Genomic DNA, 23,841 nt, shown 5'->3' with positions numbered 1-23,841 from the left:
GCAAAGAAAAATAATTCTGTATAGGTAAAAACAATGACATTTCCTGAGGTGTACTTACTGATTTTTAAATTTTGTAATTTTTAGTGGAATTTGAGGACATTTACCTCTTGGAATTTAGTACTTAATTAAAAGCAAGGCTCTGATCCTGCCAAGATTGATGTGGTTAAATTAAGTATATGAACAGTCATATATATGATTGTATAGGATAGGAGAGTGGATAGGATTGAAATTCTAGCTGAGGTATGAGAGGATAAAGTCAAAGGGTGCAGGAGGCATGCTGTGCCCACTATATGAGATTGAGCAATGAAGAGAGAAATATTTTCTATGTTTGTATGAGCAATGATGAAGCACAACAGAAATGGGTCAGCAACCGAAGCAGCTGTTGTTGACACTCCTTACATCTATGCTATATGGGTTTCAGAAGTTTTGTTTCAGACTAGTTAGTCTGGTCTCCTGGACTGAATGGTCCCACAGCCCAGGTGAGGCAAAGCTGCCTAAGGAAAGCTATCACACAAACCTTCGCTTTCTGGGATGTTGGCCCCTAAGCGGCCCATCCAGAGACGCACCAGCATGCTGCTGTTTGTGTCACACAGTGACGTACTCCTGATGCCAGTAGTAGCTATAATGGGCCACATCAGCAGAAGCAGGCCTTACTTACAAGTGATACAATGGTACCTGCTATTTGAACCTCCTTACAGCGCAGAACTTCAACTTCAGTTGAACAAACGTGTAATACCAGGAGAGTAAGGTTTCAGCCTGGTCCAGGAGGACACCCTTAATGAAGCAATCCTGGCCCTCTTGGATATTATTCGGTCTATGTGGGGGTGGTGGCAGAACCCATGCTCCAAATCACTGCAGCAAGGCAGCTGTATTTATACATTCTGCAATGACTGCCACTCAACTAACCTACAGGCCTCCGATACGATGAGGATGGAATGCAGCAGGCAGTGTTGTTTCCTTGAGGCCCTGTCTTGTTGGCTATTCTGGGAGGCCAAAGCAGCTGATGTCACCATTGGAAAGAATTTAGCTGGAAATGGTGACAACTGAAAAAAGAAGTACAATAAAAGAAAGGTGGGGGCACAAGGAGTTTGAAAAAAAGTTCTGAAAACAACAGAAGGGCCGCAAAAAGGGAAAGCCTACTGAGCCAGGAGAGGTTTGGGTGGAAGGTGAGTTCCTGGTGGAAGAGCGAATCATGAAGAGCCAGAGGCCGGTAGATGTAACCGTCCTCCTAGCTGTTGACCTAGCCATGACCCACTGCCTAAATTTGGTGCAGCACAGCTGTATAATCTTGACTCAGACTTCTGCGAAAACTGCTACATTTTGAGAAAGAGCTATAATAAAATATGTAGACCAGTGTCATGCAAATAAGAAAGGTAAAATTACAGACACAGGTAAGATTGTTCAGATGAGGCTAGTTTGCAGCTACAGATAGAAGGGGAAAAACACTGACATGAAAAGGTATAAAATCTCAAGGAAGAAACTGGGGACCGGGGAACTGGAAGATGGAAACTCATCAACACTGGAGATCAAATCTCTTCCAGGGAGCAATGGAGGCTGAACCTTCCCCACCTGGCTGATGAATTCCAGGCCAGCAAAGACTCACTAGGTATTCCACACGGGCGATGAGTACTGCAATATCAATGTATCATGTACATTAGCCAATACATATTACAGCTTAAGAGCACAAAGCATTTATATCTTTCTTGCAAAGTCTCTGCGCAGACTTGTGTGTGCCCAGACAAAGTAACTGAGAGAAGGTGGGTTATATGGTTGATACCAAATGCTCTGTGATCTGAAACAAAGCATTGAAAACGGGGACAATAAGGAGATTTGCTCCAAAAATGCAATATTGCTCCAAACTAAAACAATAATGTAGAAACCTCCATGGCTGCTGTAATGGTACTAGCTGTCATCATAGCTAGTGATGGTACTCTGGCAAACCATCCTTGAATATCTTATTTTGATTTCAGCCAATGGTCTATAATTTAAAATCAAACATGATTTCTAACAAAAGTATTTTGCCCAAATCAAATTGAGAGGACATGCCATAAGATGCAGAAGTCATATTATAGGTTACAAGTGTATTAGAAATTGATGTTGTCTGTAAGACTAAACAGATACTACCCCCTTAAAACAAATAATTTTGTCAACTAGGTGAATGCCAGGTCTAAGGGAAATATTCACTTTCTCACAAAAATGTGTAAATCTACAAAAAAAATTGACAAGAAGCTGTGGTTCAGGGAATTAACCTAGTTGCTACTAAAGTAAGAGAGAAAAAGAAAGAGAGAAAAAGACAGTTCTGTTTCTCTAGGACATATTTTAAATATTGAAGACAAGTGGATATATCATTTAAGACTTTACTGATGTTTTCATTGGAATTACATGCTCTCTACACAACAAAAACATTTTTAACTTCAAGTAAAATGTTTCAAATTATGTGGAGCTTTGTCTCCCACTTAGCATCCTCTACACAAAGGTGTCTATGAAGAGCTGCTCTGTAACTATGATTCATTATCTGTAAAATTAATTAGTATTGAAAAGTAGAAACCTGATAAAGAATTTTGGGGTACAAAGTGGTATGTAACCTTATTTAGAGAAATAGTAAATGCAACTTCTCCGGAATTCATGAAGTTTCACTTGAAATAATATATAATTTTGTACCAATACCAATAATTTTAGTAGTTTTGACCTGAGCATGGCCAAAAAAAAAAAAAAAAAAAAGAATTTCAAAAGAAAATAAGCACAAAGTAGTTAGGAGCAGAAATGTACCAGGCTTTAAAAGAACATTAAATGTATGCTGCAGCAATTAGTGTTAGAACACTTTTAGTCTTCATCTTAATTATCTTTTTTAAAAAAAAAAAAGCTTAAAAAGTACATTGATAAAATTCACAAATGATACTGCAGTAGGAAGAAGGCATCTGGGAAGTCCAAAGGAAATGAAGTAGATGAAATGATATGAAATTAACCAAATAAAAATTTCCTACTTTTAAGAATGTATCAGATTTGAAACACTTTCCCAAAAGCAAGTTGCCCATCATTCAAGTCACTTAAAAAATTCAGAAAGAGTCATGGACTATGTGAAATTATTTTCCACTTGATGAGAAGGGAAAGGAAGCAGAAGTAATTTTTTCTAGCTTTACCTTGTTTGCGTTTCATATTCATTAGGGCTGAAGGAGAGCTGTATTAAATTTTCTAAAATTTGCAAGGTTGTGAAACTGTAAATTTTACAGAACAGATGCTAGGGAAATCCTGACTTACCACATGTTAATTCATGCAAAAATCAGACTTCCTATATACAGATTTGAGTCTATAAATAATTTGATGTGCATATTTTCCTACAGGTTGGCCACAATAAACATTTCCATTTATTTTTTCAAAAACTGTTAAATTTCTGAATTACACAGGAAATATACAAAGCACTAAGTTCTCTGACACTATTGGTTTTATGCAAAAACATGATCAGTTTTAAGCATATGATTAGCTTCATTGACTTCACAGACCTCTCAACCCATAGGCTTAACTTTAAATATAAGTATTCACTGCATGAGGAAAATGAAAATCATTAATTAAGAAATGAGATGAAATAAAACAAAAAGACTGCAGAAATAAAGCTGTACAGATGTATTTTTCCCTCCTCTCCCATGAACTGGACAAAGTTTCCATCATGACTGTAAAGATACACTTGGTGCCATTTGTTTTATTACTATTTTTTAAAGACAAACAATTTGACATTTCTAATCAGTATTTTAAAGAGGAACTTTCTTACATCAGACATCGAAAACTACCTTGTTAGAGAACCTTTCCATGTGGAACTGTGGAGTATGTTAAATTCCATTTCTTTGTTTAAAGCAAAAAAAATTGTCCAAAGTTCTATTCTTGAATATGAGGTTTCCTCAGCTTAGTCTTCCTCCTTTTTGTGTGTGTGCAGTTTATCATATAAAGAAAAGCTGTAACTCACTCAATAATAAAATACATTTCAAAACACCATGCCATTATTCTAAAGCATGGGGTTGCCCACACTGTAGTAAGTAAACAACTGATGGTACATGGGAGATTTTAGGACTTGTTTCCTCACTTCTCTCAGTGCCTGTGGAGCAGGCAGAAAAAGATGGCTTCATGTTCTTGAAGTACTGTGTCTGGCTACACACCCACTTAGGAATTCACTTGTGGACCCTATGTGTACACAAGCCTGAAGTCTGACACGCTGCAGGAATCAACTCAATGTGAGACATGCACAGGAGAAGTGAGGTGAGACAAGTACTGGATACAGCAGTAGGTCAAGTCAGGATGTAGCATGGAGACCTTTGGAGACACCTTTGGAGAGATGATTATAGGTCTTATGTGAATGAAGGAGTGGGATATTCAGCAGTGATACAGAAAATACCACTACCCTCCTCAACATCCCTGAATGCCTTAATGGCAGAACGAATCTCCTGACGACTCACAGCAGATTAGTGAACAAAACTGCTACTCTAAGTGAATAGGTTATAGAACTGTTAAAAAACTAATGCCATCTTGCCAAACAACATTTTAGCTGGTACTCTTATAGCTGCATATGCTCTTGTATCTGCAAAGTTAACTCAAGATAAAACTGGCTTGGCCTTGAAGATCAGAAGATTTTTGAACTTGGACTATGTAAAGAACAACATGAACTATAACAGTGTGCAGATAACATGAAGACACCAGCAAAGACTCTACCCACCATACAAGCATTTGAGCGAACCTGGCATATGTCATATTCATGTGTATACAACTGACACCAAGAATTGTCTACAACACCTTTGTCATAGATATGTGCTAGCAATTGCAAACTTCAGATTTTCTTCAACAAAAGAAGTACTACTAAAGTCAGTCTTTTTCCGTTCTATTCACTGCATTGGGCAGGCAGGGTCTGCACACAATAGAAGGCTGTGTTTTTCTTGTAACACTAGGAAGGTTGGTAAAGTCAGGTCACAGGGCTGGGATCCTAGCTGGATAGAGACTAAATATGTGCATGAGTCAAAATACAACTACTAATGTTGCTGCTCATAGTAGTAGTAATATGGGAAATTTGGGGAAACCATGATTTATACCAAAAAACTTGGCACTCCTGTGTTTGCAAGTGAAAGGTATTATTTTGTTACTAATTAAACGTGCAATTATTACAACAGGAGAATCTGCGGGAGCATACCAAAAATGTTAAATCATTTGAAGAAATTAATGCAATTAATAAGTGTGATTTAGTGCCACTCTGGTGATCAGAAAGCCGAGAGCACAAATGTAGGCTTTGTATTCCAACTATGGATTGCTTAATTTTACTTTCTGTTTCCCTCCTCCTCTTCACTGGCACGTAATTCAAAATAGAGTTTTATAGCTCTTATTTATTTACTGTCTCAAGATTACTGCAGTACTAAGAAGCTACACAAACAGAAGCTAAACATACAGAGGCAACTTGAAGGCAAACACAGGAATCCGTAAAAGCATGAGAAAGACTTACCTGATGTAACATTGCCAAGAAAAAGGGGAGAAAACTATATCTAAACACAGCAAGTTTTGACCTTACATTACCATAAATTAAATCTGGGTAGTAAGCCTTTTGCCTTATCACAGTAGCCTGTAATTGCATCAGATTCCAAAAGCTAAACAGGATTAGGCTGGCTGAATACTTGGATAAGGATCCCATAAAATAACTGCTGCTGCAAAAAGTGATGCTTTTTGAGTCAGTAAGTTTTGCTCAAGCCCTGAATTTATTGTTAAACTATTGCCTTACTGTGACGGTAAGCAAAAACATACTTCAGAAGAAGCTATGCTATTTGATATAAGACTGTTGAACACTGGAGTTCATTTGTTTCCAATAAATTATGTGGAATTTGAGATGATTTATCTCTTTTTACAATGATAGAAATATTTGTTTCAATATTCTACTCAAATTCCATGCTAGCTAGTGACCTTAATTTTTGCCTTTATTTCACTGAGAATACCAATATTGTGATTTTCTTCATTTCTTGTAAACTATTGCTAAATAAATTGATATTTTTTACTGAAAAGGTAACAGCTGTTGCTCTGAGAAAGATATTTAACTCAGAAGAACTACACATATTCCTGGGTTATGAAATACACTGTGGAATCCTTGAGTACTGCTGTTACTATCAAAGGAACATTTGCAAAGGTGCATACAGAAATATATTTAGTATTCTAATAATAAGCATATTTGTTCAAAATGCAACTAATTTAACATGGCATTAACATATTAAGGAAGTATTTGTTGTAAATAAAGATATCCTGGATGAAAACAGGATTTAGTATAAACTATAGTTTGATTTCCAGACGTTGATTCTTTTCAGAATTATTCCTCATACTCTATGCAACCCATCTCATTTTCTAGGTCTTTTTTGCTGTGAGAAACCTAAGCACTGTTTTTCTAATTCCCAGTGCCTAGAATGCGATGGGAGCTACAGTGAGATGGGAACTGTATTCACACACACACACAAAAAAAAAAAACAGGCCTCATGAGGAGCAAACAGAATCTCACACTGAGAGCAAACAGATTTTCATAGCAGTTTTTGAGAAAGACTTACAAGGGAAATTAAGTATAATAATACTTCCAAATTAAACATGGATAGCAGAATCTCACCCAGAAAAATGTAACTGAGTCAGATTCCACCGTGGGGAGGGGAAAAAAAAAAAAGAAAAAAAGAAATGGTGGACACTTCTAACCATATATACTTCAGATTGCTAAGGTCATATTTACCATGGTCCTGTAACAAAAATGATTTTCTCTGTTCCACTATTATTACCATTTTTCTTCCCTATTCTGCTTTATTCATCTCTAGCTCTGTTTATCTCTGTGATTTCCCATCCCTTTTTCTACTCATTTTCAGTTTGAGAATCCCTCATGGGCTGTTCTCTCATCCCATTCTCCACTCCATGGAAGGATCAGCAAGTATGTAATTAGTTCTGATACTTAAGACCATCTAAGCTATTTTATGAGATCTTTTACAGAAATAGGCAGCTTAAGGGGAGATTTTACAGTTAGCTCATGTTTTCAAAGTCTGCTTTATTGCTGTGAATTGCTAGAACTTTCTTTTTTTCAAATGAAAAGTCTTAATTATAAAAAAAATCAGAAAACATCAAACAGGAAAATGTAACAGGGATGAATCTGTTTTGCAGATGGGTATTTGACATTGGCTTTGCTTTTTCACTGTTTCCTTTCAGATGATACAAGCAAAAAAGCAGGTTTTCAGAATAAATTGTTTATTAGAACATTCTACTAATAAAAGTGTTTTTCCCTATATGGCTGGCACTGAATCCAGCTTGAAAGGAAAACTACTGCAACAACAAATTTATAATATTTTTCACTGCAAACTATATTAATGGAACAAATGTAGTTTTCTTATAAACAAATATTGCTTTGTATTTTATATAAGCCAAAAAATAAAAGGAGGCAAATGGGTAAGTGCAATTAGCAATCGCAAAAACATACCAACAGGCATCAAGGAAAAGCATGAACAGGAGAAAATTCTTTCCTTAAGCTTAAAAAAATTAAAAAACACAAACCTTCTCCTGCCCTGCCATGACTTTTAGAAGGCAGATGATATTATAGCTGTTCTCTGTGTCTCTTGCCAATTTCAAAAAATACCATTTTGATACTAATTGCCTAATAACTCTGAGAGCCTATATTACTGCCAAAATTTGCCATTTTTTTCTGACCTGGTGTGGACAACAACTGTTACGCATATCAAAACATAGAAGACATCTGGATAAGTCCTGGGGATGACTCCTTTTTTTAAAAAACTAAATGTTCTTTGTATATCAAAAGATATAACAGGAAAAGCTTTAAAGTTCAGTTAAATTTCTGTCCATCTATCTCTTAGCACTGAGTAAAAGAAAAATTATTAAAGGCTTTTGTATGGTTTTCTTGTTGCAAGTGGGTTTGTGACATCAGCTGCATAGACAGTTTATTCGATGATCTGTGTGAAGTGTCAACACACACTGTGATAAAATAGACTCACTTTAGACCTACTTTAGGAAACAAGAGGAGAAAAATGCAAATAATTTGAACTTCCTGCAGAAGTCCAGGTATTTGTATGTCTCATCATAAGATTCTTAAGCCAAACTACTAGCAATGTGATTCTTTCAGTGATTTCCAAGCAAATAATATTTCAATGTGAAGTCAGTGAAGAAAAACTAAGACACACAAAGTTACCTTTTTAGTTAAGGGAAGGGGTTTAATGTAATTCAGATTATCTTGTATTTGTTGCCTGCAAAGAGAGCCCATATGAATGTTATCATGGATGAGCTGATGAACAGTAAAGTTTCATCTCACTGTAATTCATGTGTCTCACCCAATAGTGTTGAGTGGGATAACTTGTGAATGTGTGATTATGTGAATAAATTTGTACTAGAGGAAAATATTTTCAGTTTTACACACATTTAGTAAATCAGTTCTTCCTCATTTGACTTTGCCTTTATAGAAAAATATCAATACTGAAAGTTAAGAAACATAAAATTGGAACTTTAGTCATGGAAGTACTTAAAACTTCACTTTTTCAAGGAAACACATGGCACCTAAAACGGGGTAATGAGAAACGCAGCATCTATTTTTTTTAATCTATCTTTAGAAAATTTGAAAATGCTACGTCACTACTGTTATTTATTATTTGAAATACATGCCTAATGACAGCGAATAAGTTCATTACTTTTGAAAATAAAAATACTCATCTATTGTATAAGGACAGAATTAAGTAACAATAAGCAAGTAGCAAAATCAACAGTTACAGTTGCGAGTAAGCTACGTTTATTCTTAAACAACAACAAAAAAGTTCTACCAGCCAAGAATAATCAGGACCCCATTAAAAGTCAGTGCAAAGCTACTTTAATTGATAAAAATGCAACATTTCTAGGAATATGGTTAATAGTATCAGAAGGTCTTTATATGTTACTCAGTATAAACCTGATAATATTTTATGAATGATTACAATAATTTTCAGGTGAAAATAGTTGTATGCATTTTAAAATTAATTAATCACTTGGTGAATAAATTGTTTGAGGAATGCAGTAAAATGTAAAGGAAGATGAATCTGCTCACATAATTGCAATATTCTAAGGTGTAAGGTTAGCTATAATAGACATATGATTAATAACACAGGTAAAAGGCTTACCGAGCTGAATAGCATAATATAAAGTCAGACAAGTTATGAATATGTAACATTTTATACAGAAATAAATTAAAGGCAGATCTGCTATCTTCAATCTTTTCTTCTAAAATACGTAACTCAGTTTCCATTACATACCATTACAGAATGCAAAAAAACGTTGTAAAAGCTGTAGAGATGAAAATTGGAAAACATATTTGATAAACTGAGGTGATGTCAGAAATAGCAGAAGTATATACATTAAATGACTCATAAGGAAAGAAGAGATATATTTCCTAAAATAGCCTAAAAAGTCTTTAATTCATAAATCAGTACAAGAAAGATAACAACAGCGAAAAGAACAAAAATAGAACTTTTCTGAAATTGCCAAAGGATGTTATTAAATTTCTCATATTCCATATGACACTATCTCCCAGCAGAAGGATCATTACATTTGCTCTTTCCATCAAATATACTGTACGATTCTTGATTGTGCTTCTGCCCCAAAATATCTGAATGAATTTTCTTCTGAATATAATCAGTATCTTTCAATGCACTGTGAATCTGTATTACAGACCAGAGAATGCCTTCTGTCCATCTGCTTGCTTTTCCAGCTTCCACACTAAAGCATTATGGTAAAAGCAAGCTCCAAACTCAAAGTCCAAAATGCCATCCATCTTCACAAAGATTTCAGGTGGTTCTCTCCTGAACAAATGATCTGAGTGAACATGTATGATCTAGGTCTCTAATCTGCCTGCATGGAATAATTATAATTTTTTTCTTCTACATGGACTGTAGTGGTAATAAATTCAAATAGTAACTTCTAACTCTATTTGATTAGATTTCTGAAATTGATAAAGGAACTACGTTCAGCCAGAGGTAGGTAGAAGAAAGAAGAGAAAATTTTCATATCAGTGGTATCCTAAGGCAGTGGTTTATTCACTGAACTGTTACATGGAAGAGACGATAATTAAAACAATATATTGCATTTTGATACCTTTCTGTATTAAGATTAAAGTATGTGAATGATAACTGTAATACTACAAGTGCACTGAAATTACAGGTTATGATTTTCAGATTTAATATTGACCTTTTGTTTCATAAACTGCAAAATGCACCTTCCAAAGCGAATATTGATTATGAAGTACCTATAGAACTAAGGTACAATTTCCAGAAACATCTTCACAGAATCACAGAATGGTTGAGGTTGCAAGGAACCTCTGGAGATCATCTAGTCCAACCCCTCTGCTCATGCAAGGTCACCTAGAACACGTTGCACAGGACCCTGTCCACATGGCTTTTGTATATCTCCAAGGAAGGAGACTCCACAACCTCTCCGGGCAACCTGTGCCAGTGCTCTGTCACCCTCACAGTAAAAAAATTTCCTTATGTTCAGATGGAACTGCCTGTGTTTCAGTTTGTGCCTGCTGTCTCTCGTCCTATCACTGGGCACCACGGAAAAGAGTCTGGCTCCATCCTCTTGGCACCCTCCCCTCAGATACTTACATGCATCGATAAGATCCCCCCCTGAACCTTCTCTTCTCCAGGCTAAACAGGCCCTGCTCTCTCAGCCTTTCCTCATAAGAGAGATGCTCCAGTCCCCGAATCATCTTTGTGGCCCTTCGCTGGACTTGCTCCAGTGGTGCCACATCCCTCTTGTATTGGGGAGCCCAGAACTGGACGCAGTACTGCAGATGTGGCCTCCCCAGGGCTGAGTAGAGGGGGAGAATCACCTCCCTCCACCTGCTGGCAACACTCTTCCTGATGCACCCCAGGATGCCATTGGCCTTCTTGGCCACAAGGGCACATTGCTGCCTCATGGTCAACTTGGTGTCCACCAGCACTCCCAGGTCCTTCTCAGCAGAGCTGCTTTCCAGCAGGTCAACCCCCAATCTGTACTGGTGCATGGGGTTATTCCTCCCTAGGTGCAGGACCCTACACTTCCCTTTATCGAACTTCAGGAGGTTCCCGTCAGCCCATTTCTCCAGCCTGTCCAGGTCCCTCTGAATGGTAGCACAGCCCTCAGGTGTCATTCACACACACACACACACACACACACACACACACACACACACACATATGTATATCAATATATAAAGCCTCATTTCAGGAAAGTAAGTAAGTGACTGTGTAAGTCTAGAACTGGTCAGCTAATTCACAGTTTCTGGTTTTTTAGCCAAATCAAAAGAACTGAAAAAAAATTTCAAATCAATCTAAAATGTGCATGCTTTGGTTTTCTCTGTAAAAATGTGTTTTGAATTCATCAAGCTCTTAAATACTATAAAAAGAAAATTAAAGCAAATTCCACAGCAAAACATAATTTCCAAGTGAAACTTACAAATATTTTATTCCATTTTTTTCTTTGCTTGGGGAATTATTTATAAATATTTTTAATGCAAACAAATATTTCCAATATCTTCTTAAAAACATTATGTATTAGAAACATTTCTCAGATCTGCTTTTAAGTATATGCCTGTTCACTTAAGCGAACAACTAAAAATTAAGCTTGTGCATCCTTTTACTCAAAGAATTCTTTAGTTACCTCAATAAGTGAAGTCCCTTGCTTCAGCACTTAACCCTCAAAACAAATCCCATTACTATAAGTTACTCCAGAGCCTCAACTGTAGAATTCATTTATCCATACACTTTTCATCAAACATATAGTGACTCCATATCATTGGAACTTAAGTATGTGCTTAATTATTATCTTGAATAAAAATATTTTCTTCAATCGGAGATCAAACTACTTGCCTCTTCTTGTTGACTGCTCTTAAACAGTTCCTAGAGATGTTCTTTCTATCAACAGATAATGAGGTCCCTGTTGGGGCCTGCCTAGTCTCAAAGATGCAATATTAAAAAAGAAAAAAATCCAAAATGCTAAGAATGTTCTACTCGGTCCTATCAAACTAAACTTAGTGCTGAAGGCGTGGATCTAAGAGCGAGAACACTGAGTAGATGCTATTTTCAGATACTTTATATAAATAAATAATATATAAACATATATTTTACCTGCTTGGTCTTTAAATATTTTTGATACGACGACAGGCACTTTGTGCTCAGCACCACCCTGCAAAAGATGTGTATTAATCATGAGATCTCAATTAAGACTGGAGTGAACTATTTATACTGCAAATTAAAAGAAAAACAAACAAGAAGTTATTCATACCTTTATGCTTAAGCCCAAGCCACCAACTGGTTGTCTACGAAGTGTAACAGTTCTGTGCTTTAAAAAATTGCAGAAAAAACAAATTTAGGTGAAAATATGATATCTGAACAAGCATATAAAATGTCTTTGACTTTTTTTTTTTAACTTTAAAAAAGTTACTTCTCAAAGGTACCCTAGAATCTGGGTGATCAAGTTCAGTACTGAAGTATGATTCAAGACTGACTTTATAGGCACTCATTTAATTCCTTACCATCAAGGTCTTTCGCACTGAGAGCAGAACTCTTCTATATTGTGAATTCTGCACATAGATTTTTAATGTTTTTTTTCTATTGCTGAAGTGATATTCTTCCTAGATAGAAATTTTTACATGCTTTTGCTTTGTTTTGACAAATGTTTTCATGAGAAAAGTATATGAAGAGATCTGAGATGCATATTTTTACAGCTGAATTATTTTCTCTAGATGCTCATTTTTCAATTGCAAATACCAATGTTTTCTAATCCATATCTTCAGGCCTATGTGAATTTTTTTGCAGGATATGCTAAAAAACTTTTTGTGACAATCTGCTTCTCATGATTACTTTCTTGCATTTTCTGCTGAATTGCATAAATATTTATCAATATTTTTTATAGTAACCTATCATATGTTTACTAGTATATTGAATTTGACATTTCATTCATGCGTACCTCTCAGTGCCTGACACCATAATAATGGAACACATATCTTTACTTCATCTGTTGACAGTAATTATAGAGCTGAGCAGGACTTTTTTAGCAACATGTGAACAATACTGCATATAATGTCATCTCCCAGCACCTAGAACAGTAACTACTGAACATTTAAGGTAAAATATTTTTCTTATTATTCTGTATATCAGAAATCCTATATGAGATTACTTTTATATGTAAATTTCTGACTGGGCATTTTATGATTTCATCAATTCAGATAAATGTGAATTTTGATCTTCAACAGTTAAGCCCATACTCATACTTTAACAAGTTATTTTTTCTAACACTCAACTTAGCAGACTTATGATGATATTGACTTGGGGGAAAGGTCAAGTCATACATTACAAGTATTACAAGTCATTACAAAGAGTAAGTCATACATTTCAGTTTGACTTTAAGAGGGTAAAAACTAAAGCATATAGTTAAAACAAGCTAAGAATACTTCCTTGCATTTTTAAAATTTATCTTTTCTGTGCCCATGAATATTATATCACTACAGTCTTTGCTAAAAATGGAAAACTATTATATCATGACATATGATAAATGATTTATATCAAAGGTGTGTATGATTCAATCTCAGACCATATAATTCAGTTTTAGTGAAGTATGTGCTATTTCAGATTATTTCATTGATTCTTTCAATATTTTGAATTGAATCAAAACTTTTAATCAAAATAATCATATGTACTGAGAAAGCTCAGATCCAATCTGAGTGAGAATACATGATTTCTATGTTTAAAATCATTGACTCATTCCCAAGGGCCATTTTTCTATGACATAAATCCTACCCGCTTATTTAATTTTTTTTGTTTCCTTGCACCTATATTTATTCCCTCTAAAAAATTATCCCAATATAACTCATTGTATAGGAATGATGAAATAAATTCTTTCACAGTTTAGATCACTTGAGCATTATTTGGCAATAAATGTACATACACTGCAAGGATAGCTTTTGCATTTTTAAAATAAAAAAAAGACAAGCAAAATATTGTTTATTGGCATTTTCTCCATTCAACTATAACTAATACACGTATTTTATACAGTTGACAGATAAATTTCAACTGATAATACTAATTATATTATTGAGTTTATAGCCCTGCAAAACATTCTATTTGCATAATAGTTTGTTGCAATTTTGATATATTTTCATAGCTTATAGCATAGCTCATTATGTAGCTTCAAATACTATTAAAACATACTTTGACAGAAGTTATTACACATGTACCTTTTTTTTTTTTTAAATAACAGACTTTTAAGTTAGAACTACATGTAAAAAAATGCAAAAGAACCCTCTACATGTAAAGATATTCAAACTTCCAAGTCAAATACCAAAAGCTGGACAGTGTCATAATCAAGATCATTTAAACAAACTCATTTCAACTGTAGGCATAAATATGTCTTATGAGACAGTATTGCGATTCCATGTTCATATATCATTCATTATGACCATAACTAATGGTCATACAAGACCAAATCCTGCTTCTGATTTTCACGAAAGATAGATTTTTGTTATTGATTTTCAATTTTCCAAAAACTGAAGAGTGTATAATTGCAGAACAGAAGAAAGCTAAAACTCGGTCAATATTTAAAACATATAAATAGTGCATGGGCCTTCATTATATCACAGGAGCTTAAAGGTCAGATGATCATAAATCTGTCAACCAACCACCTGTGCCATTACAGAATAGCAGTCAACCCAGTTCACAAAAATTTAAAGGAGAATAATTTTATGGAAAACAGCTTTTCAAGTTAAATTAATACTTGCTATGAAATTTCCAATTTTAGTGACAGTTACCAATGCTGTAATAACCCACATAAGGCACCAATCTGACACCAAACAAAGACTTAATGAAAAAAAATAAAACTATGCAAAATAATATGGCATATTTTAAATGCATTTAAATTGGCTAACTAAAAGATTACAAATCAAAATTTAATTAAGATAAAGTCATCATTAAGTGGATATGCTTCTGGTAGGGTAGTGACATTCCCTGGATTATTAAAAAAGTTCAAAAAAATTAGTGATTTGAAAGAAAATCTAAATTAATTGCAATAATGTTTGCAGGTGACACAAAGTGAGAAGTAATGATGAACAGGACAAATTCTGGGTGCACAGCAATTTTGATGATTTGTTCAATTAGAAGTAAATTACAATACATATTTTAATACTAACAAATAAAAGATAAATTCTTCTTGTAACAAGGAAAACAACTCCCATAAATAAACAGAGCAGAGCACTCTATCTGCAAAAAGGTGATTTTGCAAAAAGACATGAGTTCTACTGAGTATGAGAAAAATCTGCGTTCCTACACAAGACCACAGCCAAAAGCACTAGTGTAATCCTACATCATAAGGACAGTACTAAGTAGGAGTAGGGACACAAAATTATTTCTGCACCTGGCAGTGGTGCACACACTTGAAAGAATACAGCAAGTTCCGATAAGCTCATTTTTAAAATGATACATACAAATTGGAGAGGCAGCAAAGAAGAACCACAAGAACGCCAAACAGCTTGAGAGATTTGTCTTGTAGTGAAACAGATACCAGGACTTGAACCTATTTAGCTTTTTTAAGCATATTTCAGGGATGGTCAAGCACAGTTTTAAGCAACCTCCTTGGCAGAAGAAGAGCGAATCTTATGGACAAACATAGCGCAAATTTCAGTGACACGAAGTTGAAAATGGACACATTCAGACTACAGGCCCAAAACAACATTTTAAACCTTCCTCCTAGGATAAACCAAAATTAGAATTTAAAATAGTGAACATTTTTTTAACAATAAGATGGCCTTTAGACCTTAAAATAAAATGATATTTCTTTTTTACCTTTATTTAAACCATGATCTATCATGTTATTTCATGAACACAGATTTAATTCAGTTCTAAATGTAGATTTATTAAAATCATCATGGGATTTTTATGGTACTATCCGCTATAATATCTGGGCTCACCCGTATAAATGAAATTAGTTAAACCTATCACAAGTAGCCTCATCCTACAGAGTAAGAAATGGAGGCACCTAAAGATTAAAGTACAATTAATTCTGTGTTACTGATGTAAAATGCCTAAATACTGTTTTTTCTAAGTATTTAATATTTGTATGAACGTTATCTGTTTAAAGAAGAAGATGAAGGCAGAATCCATGCAAGATGATGAGAGTTATCAAATTTACTGTGTTAGTATCATATGTCTGAGTACCCTCCCCACGGAAAGACAGCATATATACACGGTTCATTGAGAAGACTTCCAGGAACATCGTGCAGCAGGATCCACAAGTCTAGTCTTGTGACAGGATGCAACACGTTGGTGATGTGGGAAGTAATTCCACTGGTAGTTCACCCAGTGGAGGATGGCCATATATTTTCTTGCTGTGAGAATCTCTTTCTTAAAGTTGAGATCCTAGAGAGTTGAAATGGTGGTAGATGAGCATCAGGCAAACAGATAGGTTTTTGACTCCAGGAAAAAGACTCCAGAAAGTCTGAATAGTCAAGTGCAAGGTGATACATCTCACAGGAATCTTGTTCAGTCCAGAAAAAAACAGGAAGGAGTCTAAGTTTGATCTACATGGGTACCAACAACATAGGGAAATGCAGAAAATAAGTCCTACAGACAAAAACTAGATTGCAAGGAAGGAAATTGGAGACCTGTACTTCTATAGTAAGATTCTCCAAAACACTTCCAATATTCCCCACAGGACTGAGGAGACAGACAAGGCTTTAATGCCTTCCTGAGAAGATAACTCAAGTAATATGGATTAAGGTTCATCAGAAACTGAACGAATTTTTGAACTAAAGGGAGCCTGTTCAGGAGGCACAGACTTCGTCTGGACTGTAAATAGCCAAAGCTGCTAGTACTTAAAACTCAGGAAGGCTGTAAGGGCTTAAACTGTAGGGCTGGGAAAGAAGTACAGAAGAGCATTATTGTGGACTATGCTTGTATTATGGATATAAACAGAGAAATTCTGTATCCTCAAGTGAAGGGTTTTTGGACAGGTAGAAAAAGACTGTAATGCCAGGATGCAAACTATATATATATAGGAAAGGTAAAATAGACTGCATAAACAGCAGAGTAAATGCTCTGTGAGAAAAAAGAGCTTAGACTCAAAGAAAACTAACAAACTAACTACCTCATCAAATAAAACAGAATCTCCATGGATTCCAAGCTAAACACAAGCAAGACTCTATATTACAATGCTAAGAGTCCACTAGGTTGACAACAGTAACTGAGGTGTGCAAAAGGTGATGAAAATGAGAAATATAACACTGATGACAGATTTAAATTAGTCTCATGTAGATCAGACAAATATCACACCAGGATATAATGCAGTCAATAAAATGTAGGTGTCTATCAGTGACTGCTTCATGGAGCAGCTGCTTATGGAGCTCACAAGATTAGATGCAATACCTGCTCTAGTCTTGAATACCACAAAGGATCTAATTAAGATTTTTACAGCAGAAAAGCTACTCTGTAGCAGTAACCACTATGTACTTTAGATTCAACATCTGCGAGAGCAGCAAGTCCAAAAATTCCACTGCGATTGTGATCCCAAAAGAGGAATTACGCAAAAGTAGGGAAATTTGCTAAAAAGGAACATAAAGACAAAGTTAAGAATCACAGAATCACAGAATCACTGAGGTTGGAAGGGACCTCTGCAGATCATCTAGTCCAAACCCCCTGCTCAAGCAGGGTCACCTAGAGCACATTGCACAGGATTGCATCTAGGCGGGTTTTGAATATCTCCAGAGAAGGAGACTCCACAACCTCTCTGCGCAACCTGTTCCAGTGCTCTGTCACCCTCACAGTGAAAAAGTTTTTCCTCATGTTAAGATGGAAGTGTCTGTGTTTCAGTTTGTGCCCGTTGCCTCGCGTCCTGTCACTGGGCACCACTGAAAAGAGTCTGGCTCCATCCTCTTGACACCCTCCCTTCAGATACTTGTACACGTTGATAAGATCTCCTCTCAGCCTTCTCTTCTCCAGGCTAAACAGGCCCTGCTCTCTCAGTCTTTCCTCATAAGAGAGATGCTCCAGTCCCCTAATCATCTTTGTGGCCCTTCGCTGGACTTGCTCCAGTGGTGCCACATCCCTCTTGTATTGGGGAGCCCAGAACTGGACGCAGTACTCCAGATGTGGCCTCCCCAGGGCTGAGTAGAGGGGGAGAATCACCTCCCTCCACCTGCTGGCAACACTCTTCCTGATGCACCCCAGGATGCCATTGGCCTTCTTGGCCACAAGGGCACATTGCTGCCTCATGGTCAACTTGGTGTCCACCAGCACTCCCAGGTCCTTCTCCACTGAGCTGCTTTCCAGCAGGTCAACCCCCAACCTGTACTGGTGCATAGAGTTATTCCTCCCTAGGTGCAGGACCCTGCACTTGCCTTTGTTGAACTTCAGGAGGTTCCTCTCCGCCCACCTCTCCAGCCTGGCCAGGTCTCTCTGAATGGCAGCACAGCCCTCTGGTGTATCGGCCACTCCTCCCAGTTTTGTATCATCAGCAAACTTGCTGAGGGTGCACTCTGTCCCTTCATCCAGGTCATTGATGAAGAAGTTGAACAAGACTGGACCCAGGACTGACCCCTGGGGGACACCGCTAGCTACAGGCCTCCAACTGGACTCTGCACCGCTGATCACAACCCTCTGAGCTCTGCCATTCAGCCAGTTCTCAATCCACCTCACTGTACACTCATCTAACCCACACTTCCTGAGCTTGTCTGTGAGGATGTTATGGGAGACAGTGTGGAAAGCCTTGCTGAAGTCTAGGTAGACAACAGCCACTGCTCTCCCCTCATCTACCCAGGCAGTCATTCCATCAGAGAAGGCTATCAGATTGGTTAAGCATGATTTCCCCTTGGTGAAGCCATGCTGACTACTCCTGATCACCTTCTTGTCCTCCACATGCTTGGAGACGGCCTCCAGGATGAGCTGCTCCATCACCTTTCCAGGGATGGAGGTGAGGCTGACTGGCCTGGAGCTCCCTGGGTCCTCCTTCTTGCCCTTTTGGAAGACTGGGGTGACATTGGCTTTCTTCCAGTCCTCAGGAACCTCTCCTGTTCTCCATGACCTTTCAAAGATGATGGAGAGTGGCTTAGCAGTGACATCCGCCAGCTCCCTCAGCACTCGCGGGTGCATCCCATCAGGGCCCATGGATTTGTGGGTGTCAGGTTTGCTTAAATGATCTCTAACCCACTCCTCCTCCACCAAGGGAAAGTCTTCCTTTCTCCAGACTTTCTCTCTTGCCTCCAGGGTCTGGGGTTCCTGAGGGCTGGCCTGAGCAGTAAAGACTGAAGCAAAGAAGGCATTCAGTAACTCTGCCTTCTCTGCATCCTTGTCACCAGGGCACCCACCCCATTCAGCAAAGGGCCCACATTTTCCCTAGTCTTCCTCTTGCTACTGATGTATTTGAAGAAGCCCTTCTTGCTGTCCTTGACATCTCTCGCCAGATTTAATTCCAAACGGGCCTTAGCCTTCCTCGTCGCATCTCTGCATACTCTGACAACGTTCCTATATTCCTCCCAAGTGGCCTGTCCCCCTTTCCACTTTCTGTAGACTTCCTTCTTCTGCTTGAGTTTTGCCAGGAGCTCCTTGCTCATCCATGCAGGTCTCCTGCCTCCTTTGCTTAACTTCCTACCTACAGGGATGCACCGCTCTTGAGCCTGGAGGAGGTGATGTTTGAATATTAACCAGCTCTCTTGAACACCCCTTCCTTCTAGGGCCCGAACCCATGGGATTCCTCCAAGAAGGTCCCTGAAGAGGCCAAAGTTTGCTATCCTAAACTCCAGGGTTGCGATCCTACTTAGTGCCTTGCTGCCTCCTCGCAGGATCCTGAACTCCACCATCTCATGGTCACTGCAGCCAAGGCTGCCCCCAGCCTTCACATCTTCCACCAGTTCTTCTTTGTTTGTTAGTACGAGGTCCAGCAGCACACCTCTCCTTGTTGGCTTCTCCACCACCTGTGTCAAGAAGTTGTCATCAATGCTCTGCAGGAACCTCCGGGACTGTTTGTGCCTAGCTGTGTTGTCTTTCCAGCAGATATCGGGGTGGTTGAAGTCCCCCATGAGAACCAGGGCCTGGGATCGTGAGGGTACTTCCAGTTGTTTGTAGAAGATCTCACCTACTTCCTCTTCCTGATCAGGTGGCCTGTAGCAAACACCCCAGCAGTGTCACCCATGTTAGTCTGCCCTTTGATCCTTACCCATAAGCTCTCGACTCGCTCTTCATCCACCCCTAGGCACAGCTCAATACATTCCAGTTGCTCTCTCACATAAAGAGCAACCCCACCACCTCGCTTTCCTGGCCTGTCTTTCCTAAAAAGCACGCAGCCATCCATGACAGCACTCCAGTCTTGTGAGCTATCCCACCATGTCTCTGTAATGGCAATGAGACCATGGCCCTGCGACCACAGGGAATATTAAATGTTCACAGGCAGTGTGAAGACTACTTAAGGGTAGTGAAAACTACTTAAGGTTACCATGCTGGAAACAGAGCCATTGAATGTGGCTTAACAAAACTTAACAAAGAGAAAATGAAAGCAGTATGGCTAAGCAGCAGGATAAGAGCGGTTGTCAGATGTAAGGAGTGGACATCATATTGAAATAAAGACAAAAGAAAGAAACATAAGCAAATGAAATATAAAAACAGAATTAGGCAGCGGAAGTAAAGAGAGTTCAAAGAACAACTGACAAAAAGAATCAAAGAAGAATCAAAGAATCAAAAAGAATAAAAAATAATAGTAAATATTCAAATATATCAGGAGCAGGAGGTCTGCCAAAGAAACTGCAAGGCCAATTTATGATCAAGATATAAAAGGAGTACTGAGAGAAAATAAAGCTGCTGGAGGGAAGATAAATGAACACTTTTCATTAGGGCTTACTGTGACAGAAAATAGAAACGTTCCTCCAATACTCCTTGTGGCACAAATCATGTATGGATCTGTATGATTTTAAAATCACTTTAGGAGCAAATTGACTACATAACAGTAGCAAATCACCAGGGTCAGATAGTGAGATTATCTTCACTGCTTATACCTGAGACAAAAAGGATGAGTGAACTTGGAATATCTGCAGAAGGTTCTCATGAAATAGTAATTAAAAAATAGCAGATAAAAGATAATAGCAGGTAAATATTAATGAGAGAGATTATTTTTTCCCACATAAATTACTTATATATAAAATTAGGATTGTTTCTAAATCACTCGTTTCTATAAAGGAGTCAGACCTTGAGGTTAAAATAGATGGTTCCACGACAACATCAGTTCAGTGTCAGTAGTGGTCAGAAAAACAGATCAAATTTTAGAAAGTCTAAGCAAAAGAACAGAAATAAAATATATAAATAAATATATATGTGAATGTGTGTGTATATATGTATGTATATATAGGTTTACATATATATAAATTATACAACTGTAAAAATCCAAAGTTCACCCATCCTTGAATTATGTATACCAGTTTGGTCCCCTCATGTAAAACTGGTGGAAAAGGTTCAGAGAAGGCCAATAAGGATGATGGAAGGAAAAAACAGCTTCTGTACAAGGAATAACAGAATAGCCTATAACTCCTCAGCCAGGAAAAGAGACAGACTGGGGATCAGGAGGGTCTTACAAAACCACAAGTGGTATGGAAGACAGTGAATAGGAATCAGTTTTTAGTGTCTTTTCCAATACATGAATTAGGAGGCATCAAATGATACTGTTAGGTGCTAGGCTGAGAATAAACAAAAACGGGTTATTCTTTGTGCAGTGAGTAGCAGATCTATAGAGTTTGATGAGAAAAAAAATGTTGGATGCTGAAAATCTACATGGGTTCAAGCGGAGACTGGACAAGTACATGGAAAATAATTCTGTTAAGGGCTAATACAAACCATATTTTGCTCAAAAAAACCCTGAATAACTTGGGAAAGTGTCAAGAAGTGACATCTGATGCAGTTCAGTACTTGTGTTGCTTTCAACAACCAGTAGCTCTCCAAAGCTTTAAGAGCAAAAGCAGTACCAATAATATATTCTTTAATTAAGTCTGTATTTTTTTGCTTACACGTAGTCCCAGAAGGTTTTAGAAGCCCTTGGAGAGACAATTTCAGAGAGAGACAATTTCAGGAGAGCTCTAGATTGAAATAGCACATATAACTGAATAGATGGGGGAGCTTAAAAGATCTCAGTCATCAATATTAAAACAGAGAACATCAAGGCAGAAACTCTCAAGAACTTCAAGAATGACGCTAGATGAGAATATTTTGAAAAACAAATGCAATGCAAACTTGAAAACATAAACACCAAATAAAAGAGCAAGAGATCAATAACTAAAGAGACTAGTTGGTAAATGGAGGTGTAAAGTGAAGGCTGTAACAATTTCCATTGCCACTGAAACTAGCTTTTAATACTAGCTACTTTTCAATAAGTTTTTAATCCACTTTTGAATCTTTCTATGCCAGGAAAAATATGAATGACCATCCTCACTTTAAGTATATTTCCCTACAAAGAAATTATAAACTCTGACTCACAGACCTAACTCCTGAGAATGATATAGCTGAAAACATCCAATAGTTTTAATAAAGTTTCTAAAAGAACATCTAGACTTGCCTTATGATACTTTTTAAATGTAATTTGGGGAACTATGTGGTCAGACACCTGTCTTTTAGTTATGAGATAGCTCTTGGCATAGGTGACCTATTACATTCTTTTAAAACACAATGGTTTGACAGAAAAATTTCTCTCTGGAAAAGTCTTTTATATATTTGTATCCATCCACATGCAGTGATGTGAATGGACCTTAAGGGGCAATGTCAGAAGCCAATTATAGTTCTAATTTTTGGTAGTGCTTGCTGTCTGTCGTTGAAGAATCACAGAATTCAGTTTAGTGTTTTGCAGCAGGATTTGACATCCACCTGTCAATGTCCACCCATTACGTCATCATTACCAGATTGTCAACATCCAGCACTGGCAGTCGAGGAAGGGGATCCTTCATTATGAAGAATATTCTATTTGTACCTTAATGAACAAGGAGAGAGGTTTCACGAGGAGGTACTTGAAGCTTTCCACACAATTTGATATAAAGGGATATATTTGGGAGAAGATTCAATATGTATCACATATCCTTTTTCTGTACAAGTCTGCTAGAAAAGTTTAACAAATGCATGTATTACTTCCAACCATCAAACTCAAGCACATCTTAGAAAATGCTGCAACATTCTGAAATAGCTCTTTCTTCAGATCTTGTTAAAACAAAATGAAGGTCACCAACACTTTATTTTCATATGTTTACTGATTAAATGGAAAAGAGTAAAAATAATGATCCTAGGTGGCTATAAAACTAATATACACAAACATACACACTTGGAAATTTGAGTTCTTTCTAAAAATGTAAGCTCATACGGCAAAGAAAGACCTTCTCCTAGAAAAAGAGAAACAATTATTTAAACAACTGTTCATCATGAATTGTGGAAAAAATAGTGGACATTTTACTATCTATTTTGTATCCGAAATAAATCATAACAAGGCTAGGAGATGCCAGCCAGCAGTCATGACTGTGTGGCAGCTGGCATGGGTTGGGCCTGGTTGTACTACAGTTAGAAAGAAGCAGACAAGAATAAGTGAGTAATTTTAGGGTAAACAACCTGTTTATCACAGTGAAAGTGGCGAAGGTGCCATCGCCACAGTGCACAGAACCTTCCAGAAGAGCAGTGCCCCCCTTCCCTGGCAACAGCCAATTGCCAGGCGCCACGGCAATTTGAGCCAATCAGAACCAGGCATTCTCTGCCCAGTCCCATAACCGAGGGCGCTGGGGTTGCCAGGGGGACCCAGCAGAGCGCCCCAGGGCTCGCAGCGGGGGGGGCCCGGCTGGCCGCACAC

At 37.5% G+C, this 23,841-nt stretch overlaps 1 protein-coding gene across 1 annotated transcript in view; it reads right to left on the bottom strand.

Annotated features, from left to right (window-relative positions):
• The window catches only part of SNTG2 (syntrophin gamma 2), a 295,649-nt gene that overhangs the window by 140,335 nt on the left and 131,473 nt on the right, over positions 1 to 23,841 (bottom strand). Inside the window, exons 3-4 of the mRNA XM_067294829.1 lie at positions 12,280 to 12,336; positions 12,123 to 12,180 (exon numbers count right to left, since the gene is read on the bottom strand). Coding sequence (XP_067150930.1) covers positions 12,123 to 12,180; positions 12,280 to 12,336 — 115 coding nt within the window. The remainder of the gene's footprint in view (positions 1 to 12,122; positions 12,181 to 12,279; positions 12,337 to 23,841) is intronic.

This window comes from Apteryx mantelli, chromosome 3 (genome assembly GCF_036417845.1).
Source record: "Apteryx mantelli isolate bAptMan1 chromosome 3, bAptMan1.hap1, whole genome shotgun sequence".
Lineage (NCBI taxonomy): Eukaryota > Metazoa > Chordata > Aves > Apterygiformes > Apterygidae > Apteryx > Apteryx mantelli.
The sequence above is the reverse complement of the archived record's forward strand: the minus strand, read 5'-3'. Positions and strand labels throughout refer to the sequence as shown.